The sequence below is a fragment of the Symphalangus syndactylus genome, chromosome 20, assembly GCF_028878055.3.
Source record: "Symphalangus syndactylus isolate Jambi chromosome 20, NHGRI_mSymSyn1-v2.1_pri, whole genome shotgun sequence".
Classification (NCBI taxonomy): Eukaryota; Metazoa; Chordata; class Mammalia; order Primates; family Hylobatidae; genus Symphalangus; species Symphalangus syndactylus.
This window is the reverse complement of record NC_072442.2, coordinates 34,857,336-34,879,062: the sequence shown is the minus strand read 5'-3', so window position 1 is coordinate 34,879,062 and position 21,727 is coordinate 34,857,336. Positions and strand designations below refer to the sequence as shown.

Here is a 21,727-nt window from a genome sequence, read left to right as displayed (position 1 = left end):
TAAACATACCTAACACGCAAATACGACTTTATCCTTCAGATAGTCAAAAGTCAGAAGGAACGACACGGTTTGCAAGGTACTTTGACTTATGCGTGGTCATTAAAACCCGGTAAGTGATTAAAGTATGGTAATACAAAGGCAGGCAACGACATGCACCAATATCACTCTAAAATCAAAAGCATAAAAAGAAAGGCTGATAACTCTCTGTTTCTCCATCTTTCATTTACACGGCTAGATATCAGAACCTTACTTTAGAAAATATACAATTATGATATCTGGTTTCCCCAGATGGTAATTTTCAGAATCTACAAAAAGTGTCAAGATGCGTAATTTGCTTCATCAAATGCTTTTCTAGCTCGTTTCAATTCTTCATTCATAGTAAACAAGTCTTTCACCCTGGCAAACTTCCTTGGGTCCTTTCGAATCAAGAAGATGATATCTTCAACTTGTACTCGACCTTGTCTTCCAATTGACATTGCCTTGTGAGTCATTTCAGTGATATACTTTATGACAAGATCTTCAAGAATATCCACTGACTCAGTATAAGGATTCTGGTCATCCCCAAAGCCATACATCATACATCGCAATTCTTTAGAAAAAAGTCTCTTTCTTTTACCCTGTCCACCTTCTGCACCTCCTCCAATTTCTTCATTTCCTTCCTCAAAGGTGGGGTCTTCTTCCTCGTCTGCCATCCCACTGGCCCGCCGACCCACAGCCCAGAAACTTTCAAAGATTTTGGCTGCTATGTTTCTGGCGAGCCATAGATTAGTCACAAGTGGACACAGCTCCCTGCCTCCCCTTCCCACACACAAACACACACACTGCTTTATCTCACTTCCACAATATGGAGAAACCTGTGGATGGAGAGTTTATTAGTTTTAGATGAATGCAGAAGAAATTCTCACCAATTTTGGATATTGAAAACAAACCCCGGCTCACAGCTCAGAAGTTCTACTAGGCCAAGTGACTGCCTCCTGCTCAGAGTCACACGAGGGACCTCCAGGATGGGTCTGTCTGTGGGGTCGTTGCCTTCACCTGAGAAGAATCTGGCGTCGATCTGATTCGAGTTCGTGGCAGAATCCAATTCCTCAGGTATGTGAAACCCAGGCCCACTTGTTTGTTCTGCCAGCTGCCGGGAGGATGCTCTGAGCTCTTACAGGTGTTGCCCAGGTCTGGGCCGTGCAGCTCCCTGGGTCTGCACCTCCAGGGCTGAGGAATCACCCACAGGGGAATGGAATCTCAGGGAGGTTCAGTCCCATATAAAGAGCACAGACGATTGAATTAGACCCAGCCCTTAACAGCTATTGTTTCAGGGTAATCCTAATCTAATCAGGGCTTTGGGCGGGCTCCTCAATTCAAGGTTCCGTCCGCACCCAAGGGAGGGGCAGAGGCAGGGCTAGGCTCTGGGGGGGGCGGGGCGGGAAATGCCGGGGGCATTTCAGAATTCTGGATTCCTCACAGAATCGCAAAGTTCACATTTCACAACAATAAAGAAAATAATGAGGGTAAAAGTGAGACCTTTTATGAAGTTGCACATTAGAAAACTTAAACGTCTGAGAAAAAAATCTCTAACTCATAGGGAAACAAGTTGTTTATCACATACTCTGAAATAGACTGGGCTGGGTGTGGGGACTATGAAAATATGATTTCTATGTTCTGCTGTTGTATTGTATTGTATTGCATATTATTTATTTATTTTCGAGACAGAGTCTCCCTCTGTCCCCCAGACTGGATTGCAGTGGCCTGATGGCAGCTCACTGCAGCCTCTGCCTCCTGGGCCCAAGCAACTCTCCTGACTCAGCCTCCAGAGTAGCTTGGAGCAACTGTGCGCGCCACCACGCCAGGAGAAATTTGAATTTTTTAAAGTAGAGAGGAGGTTTCACCATTGTGGCCAGGCAAAGCCACAGCCTGGCAGGCGCCACGAAGACCCTGGCCACTGCAGCCGCCGGGAAGAGGGCGCCGCCTACAGGAGGGATCAAGAAGCCTCACCGCTACAGGCCTGGCAGTGCGCAAAATCAGAAAGTACCAGAAGTCCACGCAGCTTCACCTCCTCAAGCTGCCCTTCCAGCGCCCGATGCGCAAGATCGGGCAGCACATCATCCTGGACGTGCGCTTCCAGAGGGCGGCCATTGGCGCCCTACGGGAGCCCAGTGAGGCTTCCCTGGTGCACCTCTTTGAAGACACCTAGCTGTGTGCCGCCCATAAAAGCCCTGAACTCTTCTACCCTATATATGTGTATTAGCGCTCTGCTTTGTACCCCCTTCCGGAGGAAACACAAATCCATCAATTGATCATTTAAGCCTTTCTAGCTTGGGTACAACTTTTCGCGTAGTTGTACTTGTAAGCTCTGTACTTTATACTTCCAGAGACTAGACCCTAGACAGTATCTGCTTGGAATAGTGGAGCTAGCTGGCTTCAACTTTATTTAGGCACATGCTAATTACTTGTGAGGGCAAAGGCGGGCAGTGAGGTTCTTAAGCTGACCCCGAAATAGTAAACTTTGGAAAATAGTCAAGTACGGTCACTTTATTTGTTAGATATCTTGTCACCACCTTACCAGCACCAGTCAGACACCACATTTTTCTAGGTAGTCTCCATAGGTACATTATGAGAAAGACTTTACGACTTGTAGTGAAGCTCCAGGAAAAACCTCATTGTCGTAAACGTGTAATACAACCAGCCATGAAAGCAGTCAAAGCTTTCTCCTGAAAAGATAACACTGTCTACAGATTTCTTTCTTGAGAGCTGTGGCTATGTGATATTACATATTGAGAAGATTTCGTATGCGATTATTAAAAAGTCAGGAAACAACAGATGCTGGGAAGGCTGTGAAGATACAGAAACACTTTTACAACGTCTGTGAGAGTGTAAATCAGTTCAACCATTGTGGAAGTCCGTGTGGCGATTCCTCAAGCATCTAGAACCAGAAATACAATTGGACCCAGCTGTCTCATTACCGGGTATATAGCCAAAGGGTTATAATTCATCCAATTACAAGGACACATGCACAGATATGCTCACTGCGGCACAGTTTGCAAGAGCAAAGGACCTGGAACCAACCCAAATGCCCATCAGTGATAGACTGGATAAAGAATATGTGTGGTATATACACCAGGGAATACTAGGCAGCATAAAAAAGAATGAGTTCGTCTTCTTTGCGGTGACATGGACGACCCTGGGGACCATCATTCTCAGCAAACTAACACAGGAACGGAAAAGCAAACACCACATCTTCTCACTCAAAAGTGGGAGTTGATCAATGAGAACACATGGACAGAGAAAGTGGAACGTGACACTCCGTGGCTTGTCACGGGGTTGGGGGCCAGGGAAAGGAGAGCATTAGGACAAACACCCAAGGCATGTGGGGCTTAAAGCCTAGATGGTGGGTGGATTGGTGCAGCAAACCGCTATGGCACATGTATACCTTGGTAAGAAACCTGCACGTACTGCACTAGTATCCCATAACTTACAGGAAAAAACAAAAAAAATGCGTAGGGACACTGAACCCTCTCAACTAATCCAATTTTCCTCTCTGAGAGAACAACGCTGTGTTCCTGCTCTTGAGCTGACCTCTGAGACCTTGATGTGAACTTGTTTCTGTCTTCAGCAGTTCAGATTTACTCAGACCCCACTCAATGTATTGAGTTCTATGAGGGGCAAGAGAAACGTTCTAAGCTTGTGTGTGGAGTCACCATCAGCACTGCCCTCTGCTGATGCCTGTCTAGACCGCAGGCTGCTTGGGCCAGGTTCTCTTTTCCTCTAGTCTTCTGAAAGGGCCAGAGCTGCCACATCTGCAAGAATACAGCTTCCAAGACTGCTCCATGCTATGGAAAAGGAATGAGCTGAGAGCCATGTTAAGACTGGGAGATAATGAGTCTCTAGGACCTTACTTCCTTTGGGAGCTCCAGCACTTTCATTTCTGAGGGAGCCCTCCCATCTCCATCAGTTCTGCCAAGAACCTGTACCCTCCTTGTGTCTCTAAGACACACCGGTCTAACTTGTGGTACGCCCAGGCAAGAAAGTTGGTTAAAGGAAAGGAAAGCTGAAGAAGGCCAGAATATGGAGGTATGAAACGGAATTTCCCAATTCTTGGTAAAATTTAGAAATTTCCGTAATACCCAAAGGCAGATGCTACATACCATAAGTCCTATTTTAGCAGCAAAAGCTGAGGGTATGAGGAAATACAACTATATTGTATGGGGGTTTATTTTGCTCCAGGAAGAAAGAGTACATGTTATTCTGCATTCGATATTAGAGCAGAACAATGGGGTCTTTTCGAAAATTTGGCTTTCACTCTGTGATTCAGGGGGCACATGGCAGAGGGAAACACACTGAAATGGAACCACGGATATCTGTGAGCTGTGCTGGGAAGGTTCAGGGTGATTCCGTCGTAAGTCTCAGGTCTTTATTCTGTAAAGAAAAATTACTCAATTGCATCATAAAGATACAGCAGAGTATGTCCAAGTAGAGTTGGGAATAACTTTGTCACTCGTGATGAACCTACTTGGTCCGATATTTTAATATCTTCCCCCATGTCTGTGTACTCAGGTTTGATTTTCCGAGTGGATCATCGGTGCAATCAATAAAATCAGGAATACTCTAAGGCAGTGTTTTGAACTAAATTTCAGTGTCTCTGGATGAACCGGCCATATCACCGTGTGTAGCAAACATGAAGTATCAACAGGCTGTCTGTATGCCTTTTCAACTACATAGAAGTTCGCTACAAATGGCGGCGTGAGGAAAGGTGATTTTGGAATTGGATGCTCTATCGTCTTTTACGATGCATCTATACTATATTACATTCTAAAACAGTAAAGGATCACTTGCTGACGTAAAGCACAGTAGGCAGGAATAGGAGAAGGGTCAACTGAGAGAAAAAAAAAAGCTTTGTGATGTAATTTTTATTTCTGCAGTTTGGAAAAGACTTTAACTGTTTTTGTGATGACTCACAAAAATACATAAGGGCATGAAAATTACCCAGGACAACATTCGGGAAACATTTCTGGCGCCTTCACTTACTGAAACCCAGACATAAGCATTCCAGCAAAGACACGGCAACAGCAGGCTTCAGCAAGGAACCGTACAAATGTCCTGGAAAGGGCTTCCCTCTCTGAATGCAGCTTCCTGTCCACAGGATGCTCAAGGCCCAGGCACCTTTATTCTTCCAACTAGAAAGACATACAAAAAGGCCTCAACATGACCTCGGAGGCCCAAACATTTAGCCAAGGCTACTACCAAACAATCTGCTGTCTTCATCCAGGTAAGGGCAGCTTGACGTCTCAAGACACTAAGATGGTGGGTAAATCCAGGGTAGACTGAGATGCAGAAGCTCCAGCAAACGCAGTCCTGTCACTGAAAGACGAATGCAGTACTTATGCCTGCACAAACAGACCCTTCCCTCTGGCCTTGGGCCTAGAACATGATTTTTTGGTAGTTGCTGTTGGGGAAGAGGCCCTTGGGCTTTAACCTGCGAGCAGCCTCCCTTAAATGCTTGGGCTGCAGTGGGGGCTTTTCTCCCCACATCTCACACACGTCCAGGGCCTCTTCCAGCACCTCTCCGACGAAGACCTTGGCTATTCCAGCCATGGCAATGGCCACGTTCTCAGGCTCCGATCCGCCAGTGATAGAATGCATCAGACCTGCAATGCGTGCTTTTGGGAAAGCTGACCGGCGACACACTTCGTAGCGGGCCAGCTGCTCCTCAGACATGGCAGACAGCAGGGTTGCCATCCTCTGAGCCTCCTCCGCATCCACGGTGGGCTTCCTCTCCTTCTTTCCTTTGGTATCTCTTTTCCGTCCTTTGGCTGCAGGAGGAGCTGAGGCTGAGGCTTCACTGTCGCCTTCTGTGAGGTCCGTGACATCCTGACTGCTGAGCTCACCTTCCTGACCCCTGGGTTCTTCCAAGTTCCCATCTAGGTCCTCAGGGAGCCCGTCCTTGTTGCTGCCCTTCAGACCTTGGGGCGTGGCGAACATCTCAGCAGACACAACTGTTTGCCTGCCTGTCTCCATGGGTGAGACTCAGGTCTGCTCCGTGACAGCAGCTGTAGCAGCAGAAGTTACAGCTGGGGTGGTTTGATTACGGATCCGAAGTGAGATTTTGAGAACCATCCTTTTTCTTGTTTTTTTTTTTTTTTTTGATTTACAGATCATGTTTATTAAGCGACACTCAAAATGTTAAGTCTCATAAACAATAACATTCAGTGATCGACTTCAATCCAACTGTAATCCTTAGTTTAAACTAAGGGCAAGAATAATTTTACGCATAGAGCAAATACACACAAAACCTGGGTATTCCGAACTACAAACATGGTTTCCACAGCCACCTATGGTTTTAGGCAAGGACACATTTCCACGACGAACAAGTACTTACAAATATGTTAATAAAACACTAAAGCAAACGCTTACCCTGCCGTCAGCTTTTTAAGCAATGCCATTCCTGCTACTGAAAGCATTTATTTTAAGAAGCTTGAATTTGATCCGGGAAAACGTGTTCTCCTAAAACTTTAACAGGATGTTATCAATCCAAAGTGATTTTAAATCAAAAAGCCTTCCAACACAGCATTAAGTATTGTGAAAGCAATGTGAAACTTGCTTTCTGTTTTTTTGTTTGCTTGTTTGTGTGGAGACGGCGTCTCGCTCTGCCGAACAGGCTGGAGTGCAGTGCGGCGATCTCGGCTCACCGCAAGCCCCTCCTCCCGCGTAGACGCCATTCTCCGGCCTCAGCCTCCCGAGTAGCTGGGACTACGGTCACCCGCCACTGCGCCCGGCTAATTTTTTGTATTTTTAGTAGAGACGGGGTTTCACCGTGTTAGCCAGGATGGTCTCGATCTCCTGACTTCGTGATCCGCCCGCCTCGGCCTCCCAAAGTGCTGGGATTACAGGCACGAGCCACCACGCCCGGCCTAGTTCATTCTCTTTAATAATGAACTAGACAGTAAACTAGTTGTTGTCTAAAAACTTCAGAATACATGAAGTACAAGCCTCAGCTGTCAAGTCAGAAATGCCATTTCGATTTCACATATTAAATAGCTACAGTAGGCCAGGCTCGGTGGCTGGCGCCTGCAGTCCCAGCACCGTGGGAGGCCGAGGCAGGCGGATCACGAGGTTCAGAGATCGAAACCATCCTGGCCAACATGGCGAAACCCCGTCACCACCAAAAATACGAAAAGTTAGCCAGGCATGGTGGCAGGCGCCTGCACTTCCCAGGAACCCGAGAGGCCCAGGAAGGAGAATCACCCGAACCCGGGAGGCGGAGCCCGCAGTGAGCCGAGATCACGCCCCTGCACCCCAGCCTGGCGACACAGCGAGACTCCGTCTGAAAAAAAAAAAAAAAAGAAAAAGAAAAAGAAAAAAGCTACAGTATAGCTCACAAGGTTACAAGGGCGTAAACATACCTAACACGCAAATACGACTTTATCCTTCAGATAGTCAAAAGTCAGAAGGAACGACACGGTTTGCAAGGTACTTTGACTTATGCGTGGTCATTAAAACCCGGTAAGTGATTAAAGTATGGTAATACAAAGGCAGGCAACGACATGCACCAATATCACTCTAAAATCAAAAGCATAAAAAGAAAGGCTGAAAACTCTCTGTTTCTCCATCTTTCATTTACACGGCTAGATATCAGAACCTTACTTTAGAAAATATACAATTATGATATCTGGTTTCCCCAGATGGTAATTTTCAGAATCTACAAAAAGTGTCAAGATGCATAATTTGCTTCATCAAATGCTTTTCTAGCTCGTTTCAATTCTTCATTCATAGTAAGCAAGTCTTTCACCCTGGCAAACTTCCTTGGGTCCTTTCGAATCAAGAAGATGATATCTTCAACTTGTACTCGACCTTGTCTTCCAATTGACATTGCCTTGTGAGTCATTTCAGTGATATACTTTATGACAAGATCTTCAAGAATATCCACTGACTCAGTATAAGGATTCTGGTCATCCCCAAAGCCATACATCATACATCGCAATTCTTTAGAAAAAAGTCTCTTTCTTTTACCCTGTCCACCTTCTGCACCTCCTCCAATTTCTTCATTTCCTTCCTCAAAGGTGGGGTCTTCTTCCTCGTCTGCCATCCCACTGGCCCGCCGACCCACAGCCCAGAAACTTTCAAAGATTTTGGCTGCTATGTTTCTGGCGAGCCATAGATTAGTCACAAGTGGACACAGCTCCCTGCCTCCCCTTCCCACACACAAACACACACACTGCTTTATCTCACTTCCACAATATGGAGAAACCTGTGGATGGAGAGTTTATTAGTTTTAGATGAATGCAGAAGAAATTCTCACCAATTTTGGATATTGAAAACAAACCCCGGCTCACAGCTCAGAAGTTCTACTAGGCCAAGTGACTGCCTCCTGCTCAGAGTCACACGAGGGACCTCCAGGATGGGTCTGTCTGTGGGGTCGTTGCCTTCACCTGAGAAGAATCTGGCGTCGATCTGATTCGAGTTCGTGGCAGAATCCAATTCCTCAGGTATGTGAAACCCAGGCCCACTTGTTTGTTCTGCCAGCTGCCGGGAGGATGCTCTGAGCTCTTACAGGTGTTGCCCAGGTCTGGGCCGTGCAGCTCCCTGGGTCTGCACCTCCAGGGCTGAGGAATCACCCACAGGGGAATGGAATCTCAGGGAGGTTCAGTCCCATATAAAGAGCACAGACGATTGAATTAGACCCAGCCCTTAACAGCTATTGTTTCAGGGTAATCCTAATCTAATCAGGGCTTTGGGCGGGCTCCTCAATTCAAGGTTCCGTCCGCACCCAAGGGAGGGGCAGAGGCAGGGCTAGGCTCTGGGGGGGCGGGGCGGGAAATGCCGGGGGCATTTCAGAATTCTGGATTCCTCACAGAATCGCAAAGTTCACATTTCACAACAATAAAGAAAACAATGAGGGTAAAATGAGACCTTTTATGAAGTTGCACATTAGAAAACTTAAACGTCTGAGAAAAAAATCTCTAACTCATAGGGAAACAAGTGGTTTATCACATACTCTGAAATAGACTGGGCTGGGTGTGGGGACTATGAAAATATGATTTCTATGTTATGCTGTTGTATTGTATTGTATTGCATATTATTTATTTATTTTCGAGACAGAGTCTCCCTCTGTCCCCCAGACTGGATTGCAGTGGCCTGATGGCAGCTCACTGCAGCCTCTGCCTCCTGGGCCCAAGCAACTCTCCTGACTCAGCCTCCAGAGTAGCTTGGAGCAACTGTGCGCACCACCACGCCAGGAGAAATTTGTATTCTTTAAAGTAGAGAGGAGGTTTCACCATTGTGGCCAGGCAAAGCCACAGCCTGGCAGGCGCCACGAAGACCCTGGCCACTGCAGCCGCCGGCAAGAGGGCGCCGCCTACAGGAGGGATCAAGAAGCCTCACCGCTACAGGCCTGGCAGTGCGCAAAATCAGAAAGTACCAGAAGTCCACGCAGCTTCACCTCCTCAAGCTGCCCTTCCAGCGCCCGATGCGCAAGATCGGGCAGCACATCCTCCTGGACGTGGGCTTCCAGAGGGCGGCCATTGACGCCCTACGGGAGCCCAGTGAGGCTTCCCTGGTGCACCTCTTTGAAGACACCTAGCTGTGTGCCGTCCATAAAAGCCCTGAACTCTTCTACCCTATATATGTGTATTAGCGCTCTGCTTTGTACCCCCTTCCAGAGGAAACACAAATCCATCAATTGATCATTTAAGCCTTTCTAGCTTGGGTACAACTTTTCGCGTAGTTGTACTTGTAAGCTCTGTACTTTATACTTCCAGAGACTAGACCCTAGACAGTATCTGCTTGGAATAGTGGAGCTAGCTGGCTTCAACTTTATTTAGGCACATGCTAATTACTTGTGAGGGCAAAGGCGGGCAGTGAGGTTCTTAAGCTGACCCCGAAATAGTAAACTTTGGAAAATATTCAAGTACGGTCACTTTATTTGTTAGATAACTTGTCACCACCTTACCAGCACCAGTCAGAGACCACATTTTTCTAGGTAGTCTCCATAGGTACATTATGAGAAAGACTTTACGACTTGTAGTGAAGCTCCAGGAAAAACCTCATTGTCGTAAACGTGTAATACAACCAGCCATGAAAGCAGTCAAAGCTTTCTCCTGAAAAGATAACACTGTCTACAGATTTCTTTCTTGAGAGCTGTGGCTATGTGATATTACATATTGAGAAGATTTCGTATGCGATTATTAAAAAGTCAGGAAACAACAGATGCTGGCAAGGCTGTGAAGATACAGAAACACTTTTACAACGTCTGTGAGAGTGTAAATCAGTTCAACCATTGTGGAAGTCCGTGTGGCGATTCCTCAAGCATCTAGAACCAGAAATACCATTGGACCCAGCTATCTCATTACCGGGTATATAGCCAAAGGTTTATAATTCCTCCAATTACAAGGACACATACACAGATATGCTCACTGCGGCACAGTTTGCAAGAGCAAAGGACCTGGAACCAACCAAAATGCCCATCAGTGATAGACTGGATAAAGAATATGTGTGGTATATACACCCGGGAATACTAGGCAGCATAAAAAAGAATGAGTTCGTCTTCTTTGCGGTGACATGGATGACCCCGGGGACCATCATTCTCAGCAAACTAACACATTAACGGAAAAGCAAACACCACATCTTCTCACTCAAAAGTGGGAGTTGATCAATGAGAACACATGGACAGAGAAAGTGGAACGTGACTCTCCGTGGCCTGTCACGGGGTGGGGGGCCAGGGAAAGGAGAGCATTAGGACAAACACCCAAGGCATGTGGGGCTTAAAGCCTAGATGGTGGGTGGATTGGTGCAGCAAACCGCTATGGCACATGTATACCTTGGTAAGAAACCTGCACGTTTTGCACTAGTATCCCATAACTTACAGGAAAAAACAAAAAAAAATGGGTAGGGACACTGAACCCTCTCAACTAATCCAGTTTTCCTCTCTGAGAGAACAACGCTGTGTTCCTGCTCTTGAGCTGACCTCTGAGACCTTGATGTGAACTTAAGTTTCTGTCTTCAGCAGTTCAGATTTACTCAGACCCCACTCAATGTATTGAGTTCTATGAGGGGCAAGAGAAACGTTCTAAGCTTGTGTGTGGAGTCGCCATCTGCCCTGCCCTCTGCTGATGCCTGTCTAGACCGCAGGCTGCTTGGGCCAGGTTCTCTTTTCCTCTAGTGTTCTGAAAGGGCCAGAGCTGCCACATCTGCCAGAATACAGCTTCCAAGACTGCTCCATGCTATGGAAAAGGAATGAGCTGAGAGCCATGTTAAGACTGGGAGATAATGAGTCTCTAGGACCTTACTTCCTTTGGGAGCTCAAGCACTTTCATTTCTGAGGGAGCCCTCCCATCTCCATCAGTTCTGCCAAGAACCTGTACCCTCCTTGTGTCTCTAAGACACACCGGTCTAACTTGTGGTACGCCCAGGCAAGAAAGTTGGTTAAAGGAAAGGAAAGCTGAAGAAGGCCAGAATATGGAGGTATGAAACGGAATTTCCCAATTCTTGGTAAAATTTAGAAATTTCCGTAATACCCAAAGGCAGATGCTACGTACCATAAGTCCTATTTTAGCAGCAAAAGCTGAGGGTATGAGGAAATACAACTATATTGTATGGGGGTTTATTTTGCTCCAGGAAGAAAGAGTACATGTTATTCTGCATTCGATATTAGAGCAGAACAATGGGGTCTTTTCGAAAATTTGGCTTTCACTCTGTGATTCAGGGGGCACATGGCAGAGGGAAACACACTGAAATGGAACCACTGATATCTGTGAGCTGTGCTGGGAAGGTTCAGGGTGATTCCGTCGTAAGTCTCAGGTCTTTATTCTGTAAAGAAAAATTACTCAATTGCATCATAAAGATACAGCAGAGTATGTCCAAGTAGAGTTGGGAATAACTTTGTCACTCGTGATGAACCTACTTGGTCCGATATTTTAATATCTTCCCCCATGTCTGTGTACTCAGGTTTGATTTTCCGAGTGGATCATCGGTGGAATCAATAAAATCAGGAATACTCTAAGGCAGTGTTTTGAACTAAATTTCAGTGTCTCTGGATGAACCGGCCATATCACCGTGTGTAGCAAACATGAAGTATCAACAGGCTGTCTGTATGCCTTTTCAACTACATAGAAGTTCGCTACAAATGGCGGCGTGAGGAAAGGTGATTTTGGAATTGGATGCTCTCTCGTCTTTTACGATGCATCTATACTATATTACATTCTAAAACAGTAAAGGATCACTTGCTGACGTAAAGCACAGTAGGCAGGAATAGGAGAAGGGTCAACTGAGAGGAAAAAAAAAGCTTTGTGATGTAATTTTTATTTCTGCAGTTTGGAAAAGAGTTTAACTGTTTTTGTGATGACTCACAAAAATACATAAGGGCATGAAAATTACCCAGGACAACATTCGGGAAACATTTCTGGCGCCTTCACTTACTGAAACCCAGACATAAGCATTCCAGCAAAGACACGGCAACAGCAGGCTTCAGCAAGGAACCGTACAAATGTCCTGGAAAGGGCTTCCCTCTCTGAATGCAGCTTCCTGTCCACAGGATGCTCAAGGCCCAGGCACCTTTATTCTTCCAACTAGAAAGACATACAAAAAGGCCTCAACATGACCTCGGAGGCCCAAACATTTAGCCAAGGCTACTACCAAACAATCTGCTGTCTTCATCCAGGTAAGGGCAGCTTGACGTCTCAAGACACTAAGATGGTGGGTAAATCCAGGGTAGACTGAGATGCAGAAGCTCCAGCAAACGCAGTCCTGTCACTGAAAGACGAATGCAGTACTTATGCCTGCACAAACAGACCCTTCCCTCTGGCCTTGGGCCTAGAACATGATTTTTTGGTAGTTGCTGTTGGGGAAGAGGCCCTTGGGCTTTAACCTGCGAGCAGCCTCCCTTAAATGCTTGGGCTGCAGTGGGGGCTTTTCTCCCCACATCTCACACACGTCCAGGGCCTCTTCCAGCACCTCTCCGACGAAGACCTTGGCTATTCCAGCCATGGCAATGGCCACGTTCTCAGGCTCCGATCCGCCAGTGATAGAATGCATCAGACCTGCAATGCGTGCTTTTGGGAAAGCTGACCGGCGACACACTTCGTAGCGGGCCAGCTGCTCCTCAGACATGGCAGACAGCAGGGTTGCCATCCTCTGAGCCTCCTCCGCATCCACGGTGGGCTTCCTCTCCTTCTTTCCTTTGGTATCTCTTTTCCGTCCTTTGGCTGCAGGAGGAGCTGAGGCTGAGGCTTCACTGTCGCCTTCTGTGAGGTCCGTGACATCCTGACTGCTGAGCTCACCTTCCTGACCCCTGGGTTCTTCCAAGTTCCCATCTAGGTCCTCAGGGAGCCCGTCCTTGTTGCTGCCCTTCAGATCTCGGGGCGTGGCGAACATCTCAGCAGACACAACTGTTTGCCTGCCTGTCTCCATGGGTGAGACTCAGGTCTGCTCCGTGACAGCAGCTGTAGCAGCAGAAGTTACAGCTGGGGTGGTTTGATTATGGATCCGAAGTGAGATTTTGAGAACCATCCTTTTTCTTGTTTTTTTTTTTTTTTTGATTTACAGATCATGTTTATTAAGCGGCACTCCAAATGTTAAGTCTCATAAACAATAACATTCAGTGATCGACTTCAATCCAACTGTAATCCTTACTTTAAACTAAGGGCAAGAATAATTTTACGCATACAGCAAATACACACAAAACCTGGGTATTCCGAACTACAAACATGGTTTCCACAGCCACCTATGGTTTTAGGCAAGGACACATTTCCACGACGAACAAGTACTTACAAATATGTTAATAAAACACTAACGCAAACGCTTACCCTGCCGTCAGCTTTTTAAGCAATGCCATTCCTGCTACTGAAAGCATTTATTTTAAGAAGCTTGAATTTGATCCGGGAAAACGTGTTCTCCTAAAACTTTAACAGGATGTTATCAATCCAAAGTGATTTTAAATCAAAAAGCCTTCCAACACAGCATTAAGTATTGTGAAAGCAATGTGAAACTTGCTTTCTGTTTTTTTGTTTGCTTGTTTGTGTGGAGACGGCGTCTCGCTCTGCCGACCAGGCTGGAGTGCAGTGCGGCGATCTCGGCTCACCGCAAGCCCCTCCTCCCGCGTAGACGCCATTCTCCGGCCTCAGCCTCCCGAGTAGCTGGGACTACGGTCACCCGCCACTGCGCCCGGCTAATTTTTTGTATTTTTAGTAGAGACGGGGTTTCACCGTGTTAGCCAGGATGGTCTCGATCTCCTGACTTCGTGATCCGCCCGCCTCGGCCTCCCAAAGTGCTGGGATTACAGGCACGAGCCACCACGCCCGGCCTAGTTCATTCTCTTTAATAATGAACTAGACAGTAAACTAGTTGTTGTCTAAAAACTTCAGAATACATGAAGTACAAGCCTCAGCTGTCAAGTCAGAAATGCCATTTCGATTTCACATATTAAATAGCTACAGTAGGCCAGGCTCGGTGGCTGGCGCCTGCAGTCCCAGCACCGTGGGAGGCCGAGGCAGGCGGATCACGAGGTTCAGAGATCGAAACCATCCTGGCCAACATGGCGAAACCCCGTCACCACCAAAAATACGAAAAGTTAGCCAGGCATGGTGGCAGGCGCCTGCACTTCCCAGGAACCCGAGAGGCCCAGGAAGGAGAATCACCCGAACCCGGGAGGCGGAGCCCGCAGTCAGCCGAGATCACGCCCCTGCACCCCAGCCTGGCGACACAGCGAGACTCCGTCTGAAAAAAAAAAAAAAAAGAAAAAGAAAAAGAAAAAAGCTACAGTATAGCTCACAAGGTTACAAGGGCGTAAACATACCTAACACGCAAATACGACTTTATCCTTCAGATAGTCAAAAGTCAGAAGGAACGACACGGTTTGCAAGGTACTTTGACTTATGCGTGGTCATTAAAACCCGGTAAGTGATTAAAGTATGGTAATACAAAGGCAGGCAACGACATGCACCAATATCACTCTAAAATCAAAAGCATAAAAAGAAAGGCTGAAAACTCTCTGTTTCTCCATCTTTCATTTACACGGCTAGATATCAGAACCTTACTTTAGAAAATATACAATTATGATATCTGGTTTCCCCAGATGGTAATTTTCAGAATCTACAAAAAGTGTCAAGATGCATAATTTGCTTCATCAAATGCTTTTCTAGCTCGTTTCAATTCTTCATTCATAGTAAGCAAGTCTTTCACCCTGGCAAACTTCCTTGGGTCCTTTCGAATCAAGAAGATGATATCTTCAACTTGTACTCGACCTTGTCTTCCAATTGACATTGCCTTGTGAGTCATTTCAGTGATATACTTTATGACAAGATCTTCAAGAATATCCACTGACTCAGTATAAGGATTCTGGTCATCCCCAAAGCCATACATCATACATCGCAATTCTTTAGAAAAAAGTCTCTTTCTTTTACCCTGTCCACCTTCTGCACCTCCTCCAATTTCTTCATTTCCTTCCTCAAAGGTGGGGTCTTCTTCCTCGTCTGCCATCCCACTGGCCCGCCGACCCACAGCCCAGAAACTTTCAAAGATTTTGGCTGCTATGTTTCTGGCGAGCCATAGATTAGTCACAAGTGGACACAGCTCCCTGCCTCTCCTTCCCACACACAAACACACACACTGCTTTATCTCACTTCCACAATATGGAGAAACCTGTGGATGGAGAGTTTATTAGTTTTAGATGAATGCAGAAGAAATTCTCACCAATTTTGGATATTGAAAACAAACCCCGGCTCACAGCTCAGAAGTTCTACTAGGCCAAGTGACTGCCTCCTGCTCAGAGTCACACGAGGGACCTCCAGGATGGGTCTGTCTGTGGGGTCGTTGCCTTCACCTGAGAAGAATCTGGCGTCGATCTGATTCGAGTTCGTGGCAGAATCCAATTCCTCAGGTATGTGAAACCCAGGCCCACTTGTTTGTTCTGCCAGCTGCCGGGAGGATGCTCTGAGCTCTTACAGGTGTTGCCCAGGTCTGGGCCGTGCAGCTCCCTGGGTCTGCACCTCCAGGGCTGAGGAATCACCCACAGGGGAATGGAATCTCAGGGAGGTTCAGTCCCATATAAAGAGCACAGACGATTGAATTAGACCCAGCCCTTAACAGCTATTGTTTCAGGGTAATCCTAATCTAATCAGGGCTTTGGGCGGGCTCCTCAATTCAAGGTTCCGTCCGCACCCAAGGGAGGGGCAGAGGCAGGGCTAGGCTCTGGGGGGGGCGGGGCGGGAAATGCCGGGGGCATTTCAGAATTCTGGATTCCTCACAGAATCGCAAAGTTCACATTTCACAACAATAAAGAAAACAATGAGGGTAAAATGAGACCTTTTATGAAGTTGCACATTAGAAAACTTAAACGTCTGAGAAAAAAATCTCTAACTCATAGGGAAACAAGTGGTTTATCACATACTCTGAAATAGACTGGGCTGGGTGTGGGGAATATGAAAATATGATTTCTATGTTATGCTGTTGTATTGTATTGTATTGCATATTATTTATTTATTTTCGAGACAGAGTCTCCCTCTGTCCCCCAGACTGGATTGCAGTGGCCTGATGGCAGCTCACTGCAGCCTCTGCCTCCTGGGCCCAAGCAACTCTCCTGACTCAGCCTCCAGAGTAGCTTGGAGCAACTGTGCGCACCACCACGCCAGGAGAAATTTGTATTCTTTAAAGTAGAGAGGAGGTTTCACCATTGTGGCCAGGCAAAGCCACAGCCTGGCAGGCGCCACGAAGACCCTGGCCACTGCAGCCGCCGGCAAGAGGGCGCCGCCTACAGGAGGGATCAAGAAGCCTCACCGCTACAGGCCTGGCAGTGCGCAAAATCAGAAAGTACCAGAAGTCCACGCAGCTTCACCTCCTCAAGCTGCCCTTCCAGCGCCCGATGCGCAAGATCGGGCAGCACATCATCCTGGACGTGCGCTTCCAGAGGGCGGCCATTGACGCCCTACGGGAGCCCAGTGAGGCTTCCCTGGTGCACCTCTTTGAAGACACCTAGCTGTGTGCCGCCCATAAAAGCCCTGAACTTTTCTACCCTATATATGTGTATTAGCGCTCTGCTTTGTACCCCCTTCCAGAGGAAACACAAATCCATCAATTGATCATTTAAGCCTTTCTAGCTTGGGTACAACTTTTCGCGTAGTTGTACTTGTAAGCTCTGTACTTTATACTTCCAGAGACTAGACCCTAGACAGTATCTGCTTGGAATAGTGGAGCTAGCTGGCTTCAACTTTATTTAGGCACATGCTAATTACTTGTGAGGGCAAAGGCGGGCAGTGAGGTTCTTAAGCTGACCCCGAAATAGTAAACTTTGGAAAATAGTCAAGTACGGTCACTTTATTTGTTAGATAACTTGTCACCACCTTACCAGCACCAGTCAGAGACCACATTTTTCTAGGTAGTCTCCATAGGTACATTATGAGAAAGACTTTACGACTTGTAGTGAAGCTCCAGGAAAAACCTCATTGTCGTAAACGTGTAATACAACCAGCCATGAAAGCAGTCAAAGCTTTCTCCTGAAAAGATAACACTGTCTACAGATTTCTTTCTTGAGAGCTGTGGCTATGTGATATTACATATTGAGAAGATTTCGTATGCGATTATTAAAAAGTCAGGAAACAACAGATGCTGGCAAGGCTGTGAAGATACAGAAACACTTTTACAACGTCTGTGAGAGTGTAAATCAGTTCAACCATTGTGGAAGTCCGTGTGGCGATTCCTCAAGCATCTAGAACCAGAAATACCATTGGACCCAGCTATCTCATTACCGGGTATATAGCCAAAGGGTTATAATTCCTCCAATTACAAGGACACATACACAGATATGCTCACTGCGGCACAGTTTGCAAGAGCAAAGGACCTGGAACCAACCAAAATGCCCATCAGTGATAGACTGGATAAAGAATATGTGTGGTATATACACCCGGGAATACTAGGCAGCATAAAAAAGAATGAGTTCGTCTTCTTTGCGGTGACATGGACGACCCCGGGGACCATCATTCTCAGCAAACTAACACAGGAACGGAAAAGCAAACACCACATCTTCTCACTCAAAAGTGGGAGTTGATCAATGAGAACACATGGACAGAGAAAGTGGAACGTGACTCTCCGTGGCCTGTCACGGGGTGGGGGGCCAGGGAAAGGAGAGCATTAGGACAAACACCCAAGGCATGTGGGGCTTAAAGCCTAGATGGTGGGTGGATTGGTGCAGCAAACCGCTATGGCACATGTATACCTTGGTAAGAAACCTGCACGTTTTGCACTAGTATCCCATAACTTACAGGAAAAAACAAAAAAAAATGGGTAGGGACACTGAACCCTCTCAACTAATCCAGTTTTCCTCTCTGAGAGAACAACGCTGTGTTCCTGCTCTTGAGCTGACCTCTGAGACCTTGATGTGAACTTGTTTCTGTCTTCAGCAGTTCAGATTTACTCAGACCCCACTCAATGTATTGAGTTCTATGAGGGGCAAGAGAAACGTTCTAAGCTTGTGTGTGGAGTCGCCATCTGCCCTGCCCTCTGCTGATGCCTGTCTAGACCGCAGGCTGCTTGGGCCAGGTTCTCTTTTCCTCTAGTGTTCTGAAAGGGCCAGAGCTGCCACATCTGCCAGAATACAGCTTCCAAGACTGTTCCATGCTATGGAAAAGGAATGAGCTGAGAGCCATGTTAAGACTGGGAGATAATGAGTCTCTAGGACCTTACTTCCTTTGGGAGCTCAAGCACTTTCATTTCTGAGGGAGCCCTCCCATCTCCATCAGTTCTGCCAAGAACCTGTACCCTCCTTGTGTCTCTAAGACACACCGGTCTAACTTGTGGTACGCCCAGGCAAGAAAGTTGGTTAAAGGAAAGGAAAGCTGAAGAAGGCCAGAATATGGAGGTATGAAACGGAATTTCCCAATTCTTGGTAAAATTTAGAAATTTCCGTAATACCCAAAGGCAGATGCTACGTACCATAAGTCCTATTTTAGCAGCAAAAGCTGAGGGTATGAGGAAATACAACTATATTGTATGGGGGTTTATTTGGCTCCAGGAAGAAAGAGTACATGTTATTCTGCATTCGATATTAGAGCAGAACAATGGGGTCTTTTCGAAAATTTGGCTTTCACTCTGTGATTCAGGGGGCACATGGCAGAGGGAAACACACTGAAATGGAACCACGGATATCTGTGAGCTGTGCTGGGAAGGTTCAGGGTGATTCCGTCGTAAGTCTCAGGTCTTTATTCTGTAAAGAAAAATTACTCAATTGCATCATAAAGATACAGCAGAGTATGTCCAAGTAGAGTTGGGAATAACTTTGTCACTCGTGATGAACCTACTTGGTCCGATATTTTAATATCTTCCCCCATGTCTGTGTACTCAGGTTTGATTTTCCGAGTGGATCATCGGTGGAATCAATAAAATCAGGAATACTCTAAGGCAGTGTTTTGAACTAAATTTCAGTGTCTCTGGATGAACCGGCCATATCACCGTGTGTAGCAAACATGAAGTATCAACAGGCTGTCTGTATGCCTTTTCAACTACATAGAAGTTCGCTACAAATGGCGGCGTGAGGAAAGGTGATTTTGGAATTGGATGCTCTCTCGTCTTTTACGATGCATCTATACTATATTACATTCTAAAACAGTAAAGGATCACTTGCTGACGTAAAGCACAGTAGGCAGGAATAGGAGAAGGGTCAACTGAGAGAAAAAAAAAAGCTTTGTGATGTAATTTTTATTTCTGCAGTTTGGAAAAGAGTTTAACTGTTTTTGTGATGACTCACAAAAATACATAAGGGCATGAAAATTACCCAGGACAACATTCGGGAAACATTTCTGGCGCCTTCACTTACTGAAACCCAGACATAAGCATTCCAGCAAAGACACGGCAACAGCAGGCTTCAGCAAGGAACCGTACAAATGTCCTGGAAAGGGCTTCCCTCTCTGAATGCAGCTTCCTGTCCACAGGATGCTCAAGGCCCAGGCACCTTTATTCTTCCAACTAGAAAGACATACAAAAAGGCCTCAACATGACCTCGGAGGCCCAAACATTTAGCCAAGGCTACTACCAAACAATCTGCTGTCTTCATCCAGGTAAGGGCAGCTTGACGTCTCAAGACACTAAGATGGTGGGTAAATCCAGGGTAGACTGAGATGCAGAAGCTCCAGCAAACGCAGTCCTGTCACTGAAAGACGAATGCAGTACTTATGCCTGCACAAACAGACCCTTCCCTCTGGCCTTGGGCCTAGAACATGATTTTTTGGTAGTTGCTGTTGGGGAAGAGGCCCTTGGGCTTTAACCTGCGAGCAGCCTCCCTTAAATGCTTGGGCTGCAGTGGGGGCTTTTCTCCCCACATCTCACACACGTCCAGGGCCTCTTCCAGCACCTCTCCGACGAAGACCTTGGCTATTCCAGCCATGGCAATGGCCACGTTCTCAGGCTCCGATCCGCCAGTGATAGAATGCATCAGACCTGCAATGCGTGCTTTTGGGAAAGCTGACCGGCGACACACTTCGTAGCGGGCCAGCTGCTCCTCAGACATGGCAGACAGCAGGGTTGCCATCCTCTGAGCCTCCTCCGCATCCACGGTGGGCTTCCTCTCCTTCTTTCCTTTGGTATCTCTTTTCCGTCCTTTGGCTGCAGGAGGAGCTGAGGCTGAGGCTTCACTGTCGCCTTCTGTGAGGTCCGTGACATCCTGACTGCTGAGCTCACCTTCCTGACCCCTGGGTTCTTCCAAGTTCCCATCTAGGTCCTCAGGGAGCCCGTCCTTGTTGCTGCCCTTCAGACCTTGGGGCGTGGCGAACATCTCAGCAGACACAACTGTTTGCCTGCCTGTCTCCATGGGTGAGACTCAGGTCTGCTCCGTGACAGCAGCTGTAGGGTGGTTTGATTATGGATCCGAAGTGAGATTTTGAGAACCATCCTTTTTCTTGTTTTTTTTTTTTTTTTTTTGATTTACAGATCATGTTTATTAAGCGGCACTCAAAATGTTAAGTCTCATAAACAATAACATTCAGTGATCGACTTCAATCCAACTGTAATCCTTACTTTAAACTAAGGGCAAGAATAATTTTACGCATAGAGCAAATACACACAAAACCTGGGTATTCCGAACTACAAACATGGTTTCCACAGCCACCTATGGTTTTAGGCAAGGACACATTTCCACGACGAACAAGTACTTACAAATATGTTAATAAAACACTAACGCAAACGCTTACCCTGCCGTCAGCTTTTTAAGCAATGCCATTCCTGCTACTGAAAGCATTTATTTTAAGAAGCTTGAATTTGATCCGGGAAAACGTGTTCTCCTAAAACTTTAACAGGATGTTATCAATCCAAAGTGATTTTAAATCAAAAAGCCTTCCAACACAGCATTAAGTATTGTGAAAGCAATGTGAAACTTGCTTTCTGTTTTTTTGTTTGCTTGTTTGTGTGGAGACGGCGTCTCGCTCTGCCGACCAGGCTGGAGTGCAGTGCAGCGATCTCGGCTCACCGCAAGCCCCTCCTCCCGCGTAGACGCCATTCTCCGGCCTCAGCCTCCCGAGTAGCTGGGACTACGGTCACCCGCCACTGCGCCCGGCTAATTTTTTGTATTTTTAGTAGAGACGGGGTTTCACCGTGTTAGCCAGGATGGTCTCGATCTCCTGACTTCGTGATCCGCCCGCCTCGGCCTCCCAAAGTGCTGGGATTACAGGCACGAGCCACCACGCCCGGCCTAGTTCATTCTCTTTAATAATGAACTAGACAGTAAACTAGTTGTTGTCTAAAAACTTCAGAATACATGAAG

At 46.6% G+C, this 21,727-nt stretch overlaps 4 protein-coding genes across 4 annotated transcripts; all 4 read right to left on the bottom strand.

The window, feature by feature from the left end:
* Positions 1 to 5,412: 5,412 nt before the first annotated feature.
* Positions 5,413 to 6,009, bottom strand: LOC134735361 (TATA-box binding protein associated factor 11 like protein 2-like). The gene has a single exon (XM_063629829.1). It carries the CDS (start codon positions 6,007 to 6,009, stop codon positions 5,413 to 5,415), a length of 597 nt encoding a protein of 198 aa, XP_063485899.1.
* Positions 6,010 to 7,597: 1,588 nt separating this feature from the next.
* On the bottom strand, positions 7,598 to 8,077 carry LOC134735360 (transcription initiation factor TFIID subunit 13-like). The gene has a single exon (XM_063629828.1). The coding sequence runs from the start codon at positions 8,075 to 8,077 to the stop codon at positions 7,703 to 7,705; it is 375 nt and encodes a 124-aa protein (XP_063485898.1). The 3' UTR covers positions 7,598 to 7,702.
* Positions 8,078 to 12,798: 4,721 nt separating this feature from the next.
* Positions 12,799 to 13,395, bottom strand: LOC134735373 (TATA-box binding protein associated factor 11 like protein 2-like). Its single transcript, XM_063629861.1, has one exon. It carries the CDS (start codon positions 13,393 to 13,395, stop codon positions 12,799 to 12,801), a length of 597 nt encoding a protein of 198 aa, XP_063485931.1.
* Positions 13,396 to 14,981: 1,586 nt separating this feature from the next.
* Positions 14,982 to 15,462, bottom strand: LOC134735359 (transcription initiation factor TFIID subunit 13-like). The gene has a single exon (XM_063629827.1). It carries the CDS (start codon positions 15,460 to 15,462, stop codon positions 15,088 to 15,090), a length of 375 nt encoding a protein of 124 aa, XP_063485897.1. The 3' UTR covers positions 14,982 to 15,087.
* Between the last annotated feature and the right edge of the window lie 6,265 nt (positions 15,463 to 21,727).